Raw genomic sequence first — 12,686 nt, forward strand, 5'->3', positions numbered from 1 at the left:
AATAGATTAAGCGCTCGCGAAGCATGACATAGAGGTATATCCGTTTTCTCGCCGCACGAAAAATACGACCAGACCCAAAACAAGACATCATCCACCCGCCTTATCAACCAGTCAGCAAGTCCCGTCTCTTTCCCCCCATCTCCGTGCCCTCACCTCCCCCACTAAACACATTTCTCTCAGCCCAATACATAGACTTAACCACACCACAAAATCATTCAAGAAGCAAAGGACGAACGGCGAAGAAACAGAAAAGCAGCCACAAACAACATCGACAAGTAAATTTTCATTTCGCAGCAAAAAAGCATATAATCGGGGGGTATTGTCTCTTCTTTTCCGGTTCCCAAAAAGCACAAAACAACTAAAACAAGCAGCAGCAAAAAAGATAACAAAGCCAGAGGGGGATATAGCAGTGAAGTGAAACGAAGACACCGGATCCGAATCTCCCAGAAACCCCACGAACCAAACCCCTCTCCGAGCCCTTGAAAAGATATCAATAAACAACAGAACGCGTCAGAAAAAGAAGAAGCACAAAGAGGTATCATCTTTCGAGAGAGTTTCAACGCGGAGGCCCAATCGGGGCCGGGTATCCTGAACTAGCATTCGCATCAGAAGTAGTCGTAGCGGCGGAAGCGGAGGTAGAAGGGGCGGCGGCGGAGCCGCGCGAGCCGGGGCGCGAGGAGGCGCTGCGGGCGTCGTACTTGGGCGTGACGTCGCCGGCGAGGGAGGAGACGCTGGTGGTGTGCTGGCCGTGGCCGTTGACCATGCCGAGGCCCGGGATGAGTGGAGTGGAGAGGGAGGAGGTGGAGGCGTTGCCGTTGGCGCCAAAGGGGAATTTGGTCTCGAAGGCGCCGGAAAGGGAGTTGGAGGAGGTGTTGGGGCGCGAGGTCGAGTGGGAGGTCGGCGCGGGCGCGCCCAGCGAGCCCCACGTGTTGCCGGACAGGCTGTGGGAGGCGGTGTGCGCGTGGCCGGTGGACGGGGCGGCGAGGCCTGGGGCGCCGGGAGCGGCGTCGTGCTCGAGGTCGATGCCAGAGTCGTTCCATGGGTTGCGGTAGCCGGAGTCGCGAGATTCCATGGAGACGAGGGAAGCCTTGGAGGCGTTGGAAGACGCGTGTTTGAAGAGAGAGCCGGGGGAGTTGGAACCGTTGCGGCGGCGGTCAAGGAAAGAGCTGAAGCTGCTCATGCTGCCCGGCTTGCGAAGCTTATCGAAGAAGGACCGCTGTTGGCCGTCCTCAGCGAAAGTCGAGCGGGTTGGGGACTCCGTGGTGAGCGGAGCTTCAGCGCGTTGAAGCAGCTTAGATTCGAAGAACGGCATGTTGTCCTCAAAGGAGTCAGACTTGGGGCGAGGGATAGCACCCTTGACCTCTGTTGCTTCCAGACCGCGAGAGATGAAGGGGAGCAGAAGGAAGTCAATGGCATCTTTGAGGCCACCAGCGTTGTTGCGAGTGTAGCTGAGCATCAGCTTCTCGACAATGACCTCCTTGTCACCCTGCATTTCAGACCGCGGCTCACCCAAGGCAACGTCGACTTCGTATTGATCTCTGAGCTTCTGAGCAGTGTCGAAAAGGAACTCTTGAGACCTGACAAAGGTGCTGAGCTCCTCGGAGGTCTGGAACTCCAGCTCGTGAGTTTCTGGAACCATGCCCTGATGGCGTTGTTAGTAAAGGTTAGGTTGAAAGGCCGTGAAAATAGACTTACCAGAAATTCGTCCAGAGCCTGAGGGACCTGGTACTCCGGACCAGAAATGGTGATGATGTCGCTGGCTTGCTCAGTGCCAGGGAAGGTGATCTTGCAGTTCCACTTCTTCTCAAGCGACTCAATCTCCGGCATGCGGGTGATGAGCTCACGGTGGTAGAGACGGTCAACAGGGACGGGCTCAGAAACGAACTCGGCGTCAACCTTCTCAACCATGTCCATGATCTCCTGCTTGACGAGCTCCAAGTTGTCGGCATTGCGCGCAGGCGTACGGCAAATGACGTTGTCAACCTTGATGTCATCATCATCCTTTCCGATGCCGCCACGATCCATGGCGTTGGAGAACTTGACGAAGACCGAGTACTTCTTCATGATACGCTGAATATGCTGACCACCAATGCCGATGATGCGCTTGTGGTACTGATCCGGCACGTGGAACGAGATGGAAGCCGGCATCTCCAGCTCCACGAGGTCCAGGCCGTTCTTCGTAGCCTCGTATTGCGCACCGCGTACATCGATGTAGAAGTTGTACTCGTTGAAGCCGTCGAAGACAATCTGCACGTTGCTCTGGCTCATGATCTTGTTGATCTTGCCGTTCTTCTTGCCACTGACGAACTCCTTGTGTTCGTTGGCGAGCTCGACCTTGACGCGTAGAGTGCACTGCGCACGCTGGAGGAAAGGAAGGCTGTTGATGATGGACATTGCAGCCTTGACCGAATCGTCACTGCCGTTGATGTGGAAGTTGAGCTTCTCAAACGTGATCTCGGCACCGGAGTTGATGCAGATATCGGGCAGCATCGCGCGGATGTCCGAAGGAGTGGGCTGTCTCTGGTGAGGATCGGCAGTAGTGACCCACCAAGAGGCACTGTAGAACTGGCCAGCCAGGCTCATGATCTCGCGGACGGTCCTCTCGACATTGAGAATGTCCGTGGCCTGCACGCGGAGAACACCGCTTGTGTTACCAAGCGGCGGCAGAAGGACATACGAGCCATTGGCCTCGATGATCTTGCGGATCTTGTCAAGTCTCTCCAGAAGGATATAGTCAACCTTGCTAGTCGTCACGTGCACGTCCTTGACAAAAGTTTTGGTGGTCATGACCAGATCGTGGAGCCTCTTCTTCGCCAGCAGGATGTTATCCATAGTGTCTCCCGTGATGATGATTTCATCTCTTCCGCGCAGAGGGACGGAGCCAGGCGCAGTGTAGCCAAAGACCGAAGGGAACATGGGCGGGAAGTAGATCGCGGTACCAGTGGCAGACTCTATCATCTTGATGTTCCGGCGGTGGCGGCCGGAGATCAAACTGTGCAGAGAGAGCTCCAGGCGAATGGTGTCCACTTGGCGCTGGAGAATTTGGTCGATCATGATCAACAATCTCGTCTTCGCGTTCTCACAGCTCTCCATATCTCCGTACACCTGGATCCTCAGGCGGTTGTCCATGCTCGTCTCGAAAGCACCGTTTGTACTGGCGGATTCAGAGTCCTTTCGTCGTGCTTTCGCTTCCAGAAGGAAAATGTCTGCCTTCGTCTTGTCTGCGATCTCATCCATGTGGTTCAGGATGTCGGCCCGCGCGGCGTCCTGGCCTTTCGGAAAGATAATCTCGCGGTCGATATCGATTGTGGCACATTGCTACGCGTATGTCAGTTCCTGCTTCTTTCATCTCGGATATTTTCAGATGGATGTACCAATGTGATGGGCGTCTCGTTGAGCAGCCTCTGACGCATCTTGTGTACCACTTCCGAATCACCGGAAATGCACACATTCGTGACAAGAGCTGTCAGCGGTCCTCTCTGCATGCCAGGTACGGGCTTGGGCTTGGACGACGTGACAGTCGCGTGTATCCTGTCTCCGCTGCCCTCGCTGACCTGCTTACAAAGACTCCGCAGGTTCTCTACATTCCGGGTGTGAACGGGCAGGGCGTGTACCGGGACATCATCCACGACGCCGTCCGGGTGCGTCCATTTCTGGAAGGCACCCAGACTGCTGTAGAGGACGTCTTCCTTGTCCGGACCGGGCAGGTTGGAGTTGAAGGGCACGTTGAAGGAGATGTTCACGAGATGGCCGGGCATTGCGGGACTGGGGCTCATCGAGGCGCCGGGCATGGCGGTGCCGGGCATGGGACGCTTGAGCGGCGGCGGCGTGACGGACATGGAGTCCTGCTGATGGGGTTGGGGCCGCGACATGCCGAAGCCCATCGAGGGCGTCATCTTCTCCCAGCCATGGCGGGCCTGGCCGGTGAAGTTTGAGATTTTGTGCATGGCGGTCTAGGGGGTGTGCATGCAGCGCCAGGCGTGCAGACTCGGGCACGCGTGGGCGGTGGGCGGTGGCGTGGATAAAAGCGAAGGGATGAAAGCAGGGCGGCAAAGAAGGGCAGAAGAGAGCGACGCGAACAGAAGCGCCAGGCCTTTGCGCGAGCGGAAGGACGGACGGCGCAGCTCGTCGTCAGTGGCAGGCGGCAGGCATGCGGTGGGCGGCGGGGTTAGTATTGGCGGCGGTGGGCGGTGGTGGTGGAGGAGGCGGAGGAGGGAGGGTGGAGAGCAGCAATGGGGAGCCAGCGGCCAGCAGCAGCGGTGCAGTCCAGGCGAGCCAGGCCAGCTCGTGTGCTTTGCGAGCGAGGGCCGATTTCAGGTCGCGCCGGATGTGAGTCGGGACGGGGAGCGCGGTAGCAACGGCCGCCCGCGCGCACGGCCGCCCGCCTCTCCCTACACCAGACATTCATTAATCAAATGCCCAAAATAAATACTCCCACGGGGCAGCCGCCGTAGCAGGTATACGCGGCTGCGAGGCACAGCATGTGAAAGACTCGCCGCACAGCGCTTATCGACAGCATTGAAACCCCGGCGGCAAAGCCAGCACAACACAAACAATCAACAAGGCGGTGCGATATACACTCCGTTAATGCATACACAAACACGCCTTGCAGCACCCTATAATATGACAGCATCGTCCTCCGCGGCACTCGTCGTGCAGGAATCAGACACCACTGCCAATCCCCTGCATCTGGGCCTTTCTCCTAGCACAAACACTCCGCACACTCAAGACATATGTCCACCTGCCACTGTCCCCCAGTCCGCTCCAAATCCAACCCTTGTAAGCGATCGCCGCTCTATCCACCCTGATCGGAAGCCGTTGCGCTCGCTCCCTGACCCTGCCTGCCTGGCTCCTGGCACGCCTGGAGGATGGCCTGACCTTCGCCTGCGAGGAGACCGGTTGGCTAGTTGACCTGAGCATTTCTTGACGTCTCCACTTGCTGCGAACGGGTGGACACATGTGTGCATAGACGTATGCAAAAGATGATGTCTGGATCTTGGATCCTGGGAAAACACGCATCACCTTCTAATCATTACGCGTACGCAGAATTTCACGGACAAACTGCTTGATGTAAGGAAAAAGAAGCACAGCCTTCTTGATAGGTATTGAATTGAGGTGGGTGTTGAGTTGTTCAAATGAGAGGTTGCTTGTCCTATTCGAGCAAAAGAGAAGTATGCTTTGCCCATTGGTGTCTTACGTACAATACAATTGGATTTGTTTCACTGGAGCCCTACTCGCAGCACCTCTTCCACGCAACGACAAAACGCAAAAACAACACTCTGCCTTCTCATGAACCCCAACCTCTTCAGAACCAAAGACAAACATTCAACCATCCCAACTCAAACCCCTCAATACCTAAACTGACTCCCCTGCCTCACCTCCCTCGGCACAACCTCCCGCCCATACTCATCCAGATACCTCACAGCCGGCTGCTGCGGAACAGGAGCATAGCTCGGCGCACGCTGCTGGTACGCCGGCGCTCCATACTCAGGCGCAGGCATGACGCTCATGGCGCGAGGCGGCGGCGGGGCCTCGTGGCGGACATACTGGACGGGCGCAACGCTCGCTTGCCGCGGCGCGTAAGTGAACTGCGGCGGGTCTTGGGCGTCGGGGCGGACGCTGTAGGCTCGGGACGGGGCCGCGTAGACGGGCGAGGTTGTTTCGTGCGGGACGGATGGTGGTGGCATTGGCTCGTAGTGAGATTCGCGGGGAGCCGGGCGCGCGGACGGGGGAGGCATGTGGTCGTATTGCGGTGGTTGTTGGTAAACTGGGGAGGTCGGGGCGTGGGAGTAGCGGATTGGTTCGGCTGGGCGTGTACTATACTCTCGGACGCGGTAGCCGTTGGAGTCGAGATGCTCTACGGCTTGCTCAGGTGGTGCATGCCTTCTTGCTGGCGGTGGTCCCATGGCAGACTCGACTGGTTCATAAGGCGCCGCCTGAGGAGGTAAGGTGTACGATCCTGGCATCCTGCTAGACGCACGTTCGTATCCGAGTTCGGGCTCCCCATGTCGACCAAGTGGCGCCACAGATGCTCTCGTATGCATGGATGGTTCAGCCGCATAGTATTTGTTGCCGTACTGGTCAACGACAACGCGCCGCGGAGCTGGAGGCGGAGGCATCATAGTTGGACTGGATTCTCTGTACTCCTGCAGGCGGACAGGCTCGTGTTGTGGTTCGGTAGGCAGATAGCGCACCGTCGAAGCCTCCTGGCCGTATCCAGTATCTGGAGCATAGGGTGCTACTGATGCTTGACGTTCCGTGTATGCTCTTCCGTTAGACGAGTAAGCGGCAGCAGGTGAGTACACCCGCTGAGCAGGAGAAACAGGACGCTGTGCGTAGTGTAGGCTGGCAACACGACGTAGATCCTGGGTGTCCCTTTGAGCGGGACGGTAGCCGCTTGCTGAACTGACACGCACAGCGGTAGGTGGCGGCATTGAAGGCGCATACTCGTATCGTGGAGAGGAAGCGTACACGTATTGGGGCTGGGGAATGTTGCGTGGAGGCTCCGGATCGAGCTGTATTGGAGCCGCTGGGTTTGTGTACCTGTACGGGTACGGCTGTACTTCTGGCACGTTGGTGAAAGGTGGCGGAGAAAGCGGCTCCGGTTTGATATAGGGCTCCTTGTAGATGGGCGATACGGGAGACTGTGCGTTCTGTCTCTCTTGACGCTTTTTCGATCGATTTGACGCCTCCAGCTCTCGCTTTCGCTTCTTGTTCTTCTTCTTTCTGGATCCTGGTCCGGTACCCGGCCCTGGAGGCGAAGCTGACGAAGGTCGAGATTGAACCTGAGCGTAGCGTTTCTGCGGTTTGTGCACAACCTCCGGACATCCATTCACCAACTCCAGCTCAATGCTCGGCCCCTTCTGAACAGCGAGTGGTGAGACGCGATTCGGCTGGGGGGCTGCGATGGTACTGAGGTGATTGCGATATATAGGCACTTGGGGCGAGGGTTGTGCACTGGGCTGGTTGTTCGTATAGGGCGTCACCACAACGCTGTCCTGGGTGACCTCACCGGGTTCGTACTCGGAATCGTCATCTTCGTCGGCGCCCATATCACGCACGTCCATTGTGGTGTCGGCGTCGTAGAAACTGTCAAAAGCCGCAGGATCGGGCGGCGAATACTCCTCATCTTCATCATCAGCCTCATTGACACCGTCTGTCTCGTGGGTAAAGATATTAGGACGATTTTTGGACGCGGAAGAAACGTCTGCACGATGGAAGGTGCCATGTGCTTGAACGGGCTGCTTGCCACGCGCCTTTGAAGATGCCGCAGCGACACCATTACGATGATCGAGAGTTTCGACATCGGCAGGGAAAGCACCTACAGCTTGATCGGAGCCGTTACGGGATGCGACATCTGACGACCATTCGCTCTGCACTTGGCTTGAATAATAGTCGTTCTCATCAAACGAAGTCGCAGCACTTCCAGCCCGGTATGCGGCCCTGAGTCCTGAAATTGGCTTCACTCGCCGCTGAGCATCCGCCAACGCGGCATCGATGCTAATGTTCGACGGGCCTTCAGGAGCGCCCTCTTTATCACGACCGGACAACTGTTTCCGTTTTTCCCAGCTGTCAAATAAATCGTGCTCGATCCGCTGGCGCTTCAGCTGTCCCTCTGCTCTTACAAGGCTATCCGACTTTTCCAAAAAGATAGGGTCGAGTCCAGCAGACGCGGGCTTTGCGTGGTATTGCTGTGTCGGAGGGATACTCGAACCGAGCCCAGGGAGACCTGGATACATCATCGTGGGCGGAGCTGCTGCGTTAGCACTAGACGGTAAGCCGTTTGTGAGAGCATTGCTCGTCTCCCTAGGAGGCTCAGCATGCTGGCTGGCATTCTTTGGAGACTGTGGAACATGAAGCGAGGCCTTGAGTGCTTCTATCGCCGCAGCCGGCAGCTTGAGCGTGGGATGCCTTCCTTCGACCACCGCATCTCGAAGATCCAAGACCTTCGTGTAGAAGTCGTCTTCCTCTTCCAGCGTAGGCGGGACCGAGTGATGGCCATGCGCAGGCGCGTGTGCATCTAGTGCCATCGTAGCCTGCGGCACCACGCGTAGAATGTTGTAAACCACCACTGGACGCGCTCACCTTCGACGGCAGCGAAAGCGCGTGCGTTAGAAGATCGCCGTGCAGCAGATGGGCGGATGGAAGTTCGAGTCTCCGATTCTGGGTTGTGGCGGCGCTGCAAAGGGAGCGCCAGCGCTGGGCGAGCCCGAGGGCGCGGGCCCCTGCGTCCAGCGAATCGGCAGCGTCAGCGTTGAGTCGAGGATTCGCGGGCGTTCGTGAATGGATACAGTCACCGGGCCATGAACCACTCATCATATATGAAGCGTCTTGCTACAAGCCCCCGTTTCTTTCGCCCTCCAGCATTTTCCTATAGACGTTCATTTTCAGTCACGATGGCGACGAATGGTAGCACGACAAACGGTGTCAGGCCTGACAACCGGAAGGTCTTCTTCTTCGACATCGACAACTGTCTTTACCCGAAATCTTACCAGATCCACGACAAAATGGCGGTGCTCATTGATAATTATTTCCAAAATCATCTTTCTCTTTCCCCCGAAGACGCGACAGTGCTGCACCAGCGGTATTACAAGGACTACGGACTTGCAATCGAGGGCCTTGTTCGCCACCACAAAGTCGACCCTCTGGAATACAATGAGAAGGTCGACGACGCTTTGCCACTTGACGACATAATCAAGCCGGACCCTAAATTGAGGAAGCTACTGCAAGACCTGGACCCGGAGAAGGTCAGGCTGTGGCTGTTCACCAATGCATATGTGAACCACGGCAAAAGGGTGACTCGTCTTCTCGGCGTGGATGACTTGTTTGACGGAATGACATTCTGTGATTATGGAGCTGAGAGGCTCCTGTGCAAACCTTCAAAAGAAATGTACGAGAAGGCTATGAAGGAGGCTAATGCGCCCAGCGTTGAAGACTGCTATTTTGTTGGTTCGTATATCTCCGACCCTCGGTTTCTTGACACATTACTGACATGGTTCCAGACGATTCTGCATTGAACGCAGGTGCCGCTAAGATGTACGGCTGGAAGACTGCGCATCTTGTTGAACCTACCGCAACGCCGCCCCCCGAACCGGTCTCTCAGCACCAGATCAGCAATCTCGAGGAGCTACGCAAGATATTTCCCGAGATTTTCAAGAGTTCATGAGCCGATATGAGCTCACGATTTTACACGATGTCATGATTAACAGGTTGTAATTTGGGGAGGGAGTTGCGCGACGCGAAATCAAGATCTCGCGCCAATCTTTCGACTGTACCACCATTTGAGGCTGCAAAACCACTTTGGTGAGGAACAAGTCTCATATACCAACTTTCTGCGCATGCCAGCATTTGCAGGAGCCCTCAAGACGTAGAAATGGTCTAGAAATGTTTTTTGAGCGCTGTTGCCGAGATCAGTTCATACATTACATCAGATAGAGACGATCAAACAGCAGGAAACACTCTTGCAATACCCGAGAACAGTATTGAGAACAGTCACCTAAGAATTTAGCAGCACTCAACTTTGAAGTTGGTGCCACTCTTGAAGCCGCCGCCTCAGCATCGTAGACGTCAGGCATCAAGGCTGAAATTTCTGCCAAGTCCCCGGGAGACGCCCGCGCCCTAACTGTTTTGGGACCGCACACTTGACACAATTGCTGAGCAGCAGCCCGCGACCATTCCTGACGACTGCTCCACGACGACCTCCGACAAACTTAGCAAAGAGTAAGTGGCAGCCATACGTGAACCGCTGAATTGAGTTCTCCAGAATGAAATACTGACAATTTCCACAGTGCAGATGTACGTTCCCGCGCCCGCGCAAAATCCCCAACATCGAAAACTGCGACCGCAAACCCTACGATCCCATATCCCATCCCACGCACGCACGCAATGCACGAACGATAGACACGCAACATGGCCACTAACGCGGATTTCGCAACAGCTTCGTTAAGACCCTGACGGGCAAGACCATCACCCTTGAGGTCGAGTCCTCTGACACCATCGACAATGTGAAGAGCAAGATCCAGGACAAGGAGGGCATCCCCCCTGACCAGCAGCGTCTCATCTTCGCCGGCAAGCAGCTCGAGGATGGCCGCACCCTCAGCGACTACAACATCCAGAAGGTGCGTTGATTTGGACGAAGGACCGACCGACTAGACAAGGCGGCAAATCGCGAAATACGGATCGAAGGACAGAACACTGATAAGCGCCACAGGAGTCCACCCTCCACCTGGTCCTCCGCCTCCGTGGTGGTATCATCGAGCCTTCCCTGAAGGCCCTCGCCTCCAAGTACAACTGCGACAAGTCCATCTGCCGCAAGTGCTACGTAAGTCTTCGCCACCAACAAACACCGGCTCTCCAAGCGACGCCAAGCAAAGAACCTGGATTCTGACACACCCCACTCAGGCTCGTCTCCCCCCGCGTGCCACCAACTGCCGCAAGAAGAAGTGCGGCCACACCAACCAGCTCCGCCCGAAGAAGAAGCTGAAATAGACGACTCGCTTTTGGCTGGTGCGGATTGGGTTTTGGAAGAAGCGGACGACGTCGGGAATGTTTTTGGTGGACTACCACGGCGTACTCGTGCAATAAGTAGCGGGAAATGCCAATTCTGCCATGTTTGAACGCCACCAAAAAAGAGAGAGCCTTGCTCGCCTTTTCCTTCTTGTCAGCTCTCCGAAGATGGACTCCGACCGCAACGAACAATGATCGGATGTCGATCTACATGGTCTAGTACGGCGCACATGATACACAGCATGCACCTGTCGTCTTGTTATCACAAATCCACGATTGACTATCGGACCTTTTCGATAATTTTGATTGCATGAGCATCACTATGACGGGCCTTGCGGTTTGCATTTCTTCTCAACAATTTGTGGCGTGGCCATTGCCCCTGCGAATTTTGTTCGCATCGTCCCTTGTCTTGATCCGCTCATCTAGTCCGGGTGCCTCTTCACTTTCGTTGAAAGACAGCGCTAGTAAATATGGCACGTCGGATGTCGTGGACGAGTCGTGACATCAATCCGCGAAAGTTTAGACTCTTACAGTTGGCACTCAAGGCAAAACACATTCACAAAACAGATATTACCCGTACATAAAGACACCACCACAATCAGCCGTGACCCCGTCCAGCAGCCAGACGGCAATCAATAAACCTCATCCATCGTATCTCGCCCTTCCTACTCTCACTCACATGAAAGGCTTACTCTCCCTCTCACACCACTCCCACAACTTCTCCCCCTCCTTACTCGCCTCCAAATCCGCCCTCAGCACGCCAAACCTCCCCCAGGGAACCACATACCTGCCGTCATTCTCCTTCCTGCCCGCCTCCTCGCTCCACCCCGCAAACAGCTCCGTGTACCCTCCAAAAATCGGCGGATAGACCAAGAACCCGATGATAAACCGCTCCACCGCGCTCGAATGCCTCTGCAGCTCGCTGGCCAGGTTCCCCGGGTTCCAGGCGTTGCTCACGACGCCGACGGACTTGCCGTGGCGGGCCGCGTACTCGCGCGCGAGCAGGACGTTGGCGGCCTTCGACTGCGCGTAGTCGGTCGCGCGGTCGCCGTGGGTCTTGGGCTTGCTGCCGTCGGCGGCCCAGGCGAGGCCGTTGCGCGGGCTGAACATGGTTGCGAGCGAGGCGGCCCAGGTGACGCGGACGGAGCCGGCGGGGGAGGCCGAGGCGGTTTTGGCGAGCAGGGGCGTCAGGAGGGTCGTGAAGAGCCAGGGGCCGAGGACGTTGGTGCCGAGTTGGAGTTCGTGGGATTGCGAGGTGATGGAGCCGACGGGGGGTGTCATTACGCCGGCGTCTGGGAGGGGTGGTTAGTTGTGGGTGGGGAGAGGTGGCGGAGGGCGGTTTCGTGACGGGAAGAGGGATGCTTACTGTTTGTGAGAACGTCCAGCCTTTGCTCGCGGGCCGTGAAGTCTTCGACGGACTTCTTGATAGTGGAGAGATCCGCCAGGTCGACGTGCAAGAACTCCAGGCGGCCGTCGGAGCTTGGGTAGGCTTTCTTGATCTCCTCAATCGCGGCATCGGCTTTGCTCTGGGAGCGGCCGGCAACGTAGACGGTGCCATTGTGTTGGTACAGGATCTTGCATAGCTCTTTGCCGACGCCTGAGGGTAGATTGGGGTCAGCGCGTCTGTCCCGGTAATGGTCTGGCAAGCTTTTGCGGATGCTTCGGATTTACCTGCGTAGCCTCCGGTCACGATGAAGACACGGCCGGATTGATTGGGAAGGTTCTTTTCAGTCAGGGTGGGCTTCGGGATGAAGAAGCATTGGCGGAAGGAGTCCAGATATGCTGACATGACGGGCAATCAATGTGATGGTGTGGTGGTGATGGGAAGTCCAATAGTTGAGATGAAATTCGCGGCAAATCGGGGTCAATGGGTGGATTGAGGTGTGAGTGAGATGAGAGAAACGTCTGCCACGGATGGAAGGATGGGATGGCAACAAAGATGTGAGCGGATCGCACGAGCTTTATAATTGCATCGCAAACTCTCTACATAGTACATAAAGTTGCGCTGACAGTCGCACGAGCCTTTCACGTGCGCCTAACTACGGTATCTACATGGCCTGCATGAGGTACAACCAAGCTAAAATCAGGCAGCGGCTTTCTTCTGCAAGTCACCGGCTTTTACGCTGACTGCATCTTGCGTCCGTACACTATGCTGGAATAACAGGGTTTATGCCGCTCAG

The 12,686-nt window shown here is 56.3% G+C and overlaps 4 protein-coding genes across 4 annotated transcripts; 1 reads left to right on the plus strand and 3 right to left on the minus strand.

The window, feature by feature from the left end:
* Positions 1-556: 556 nt before the first annotated feature.
* WHR41_05641 (uncharacterized protein) lies at positions 557-4,199 on the minus strand (the record flags this gene model as incomplete). Its single annotated transcript, XM_069374246.1, has 3 exons — positions 3,375-4,199; positions 1,696-3,318; positions 557-1,642 (listed from the first exon to the last, which is right to left on the minus strand). Exons 1-3 carry the CDS (start codon positions 3,945-3,947, stop codon positions 557-559), a joined length of 3,282 nt encoding a protein of 1,093 aa, XP_069228628.1. The 5' UTR covers positions 3,948-4,199.
* A 1,149-nt stretch (positions 4,200-5,348) lies between these two features.
* WHR41_05642 (uncharacterized protein) lies at positions 5,349-8,030 on the minus strand (the record flags this gene model as incomplete). The annotated part of the gene is made up of 1 exon (XM_069374247.1): positions 5,349-8,030. One exon carries the CDS (start codon positions 8,028-8,030, stop codon positions 5,349-5,351), a length of 2,682 nt encoding a protein of 893 aa, XP_069228627.1.
* Positions 8,031-8,299: 269 nt separating this feature from the next.
* WHR41_05643 (uncharacterized protein) lies at positions 8,300-9,479 on the plus strand. Its single transcript, XM_069374248.1, has 2 exons — positions 8,300-8,949; positions 9,003-9,479. The coding sequence occupies exons 1-2, from the start codon at positions 8,304-8,306 to the stop codon at positions 9,164-9,166; spliced, it is 810 nt and encodes a 269-aa protein (XP_069228626.1). The 5' UTR covers positions 8,300-8,303; the 3' UTR covers positions 9,167-9,479.
* A 1,432-nt stretch (positions 9,480-10,911) lies between these two features.
* On the minus strand, positions 10,912-12,493 carry WHR41_05644 (uncharacterized protein). Its single transcript, XM_069374249.1, has 3 exons — positions 12,178-12,493; positions 11,873-12,103; positions 10,912-11,798 (listed from the first exon to the last, which is right to left on the minus strand). The coding sequence occupies exons 1-3, from the start codon at positions 12,293-12,295 to the stop codon at positions 11,182-11,184; spliced, it is 966 nt and encodes a 321-aa protein (XP_069228625.1). The 5' UTR covers positions 12,296-12,493; the 3' UTR covers positions 10,912-11,181.
* Between the last annotated feature and the right edge of the window lie 193 nt (positions 12,494-12,686).

This window comes from Cladosporium halotolerans (assembly GCF_011745625.1).
Source record: "Cladosporium halotolerans strain TM138-S3 chromosome Unknown Sca19, whole genome shotgun sequence".
Taxonomy (NCBI): Eukaryota; Fungi; Ascomycota; class Dothideomycetes; order Cladosporiales; family Cladosporiaceae; genus Cladosporium; species Cladosporium halotolerans.

What these genes read in the sequence shown, in the direction of transcription:
- WHR41_05643 (XM_069374248.1), top strand. Translation starts at nt 8,304, where the DNA reads ATGAACCACTCATCATATATGAAGCGTCTTGCTACAAGCCCCCGTTTC. An exon ending in TGAAGACTGCTATTTTGTTG is followed by an intron (nt 8,950 to 9,002) that starts GTTCGTATATCT and finishes ACATGGTTCCAG; the next exon opens with ACGATTCTGCATTGAACGCA.
- WHR41_05644 (XM_069374249.1), bottom strand. Translation starts at nt 12,295, where the DNA reads ATGTCAGCATATCTGGACTCCTTCCGCCAATGCTTCTTCATCCCGAAG. An exon ending in CGTGACCGGAGGCTACGCAG is followed by an intron (nt 12,104 to 12,177) that starts GTAAATCCGAAG and finishes ATCTACCCTCAG; the next exon opens with GCGTCGGCAAAGAGCTATGC. An exon ending in GCTGGACGTTCTCACAAACA is followed by an intron (nt 11,799 to 11,872) that starts GTAAGCATCCCT and finishes CACCCCTCCCAG; the next exon opens with ACGCCGGCGTAATGACACCC.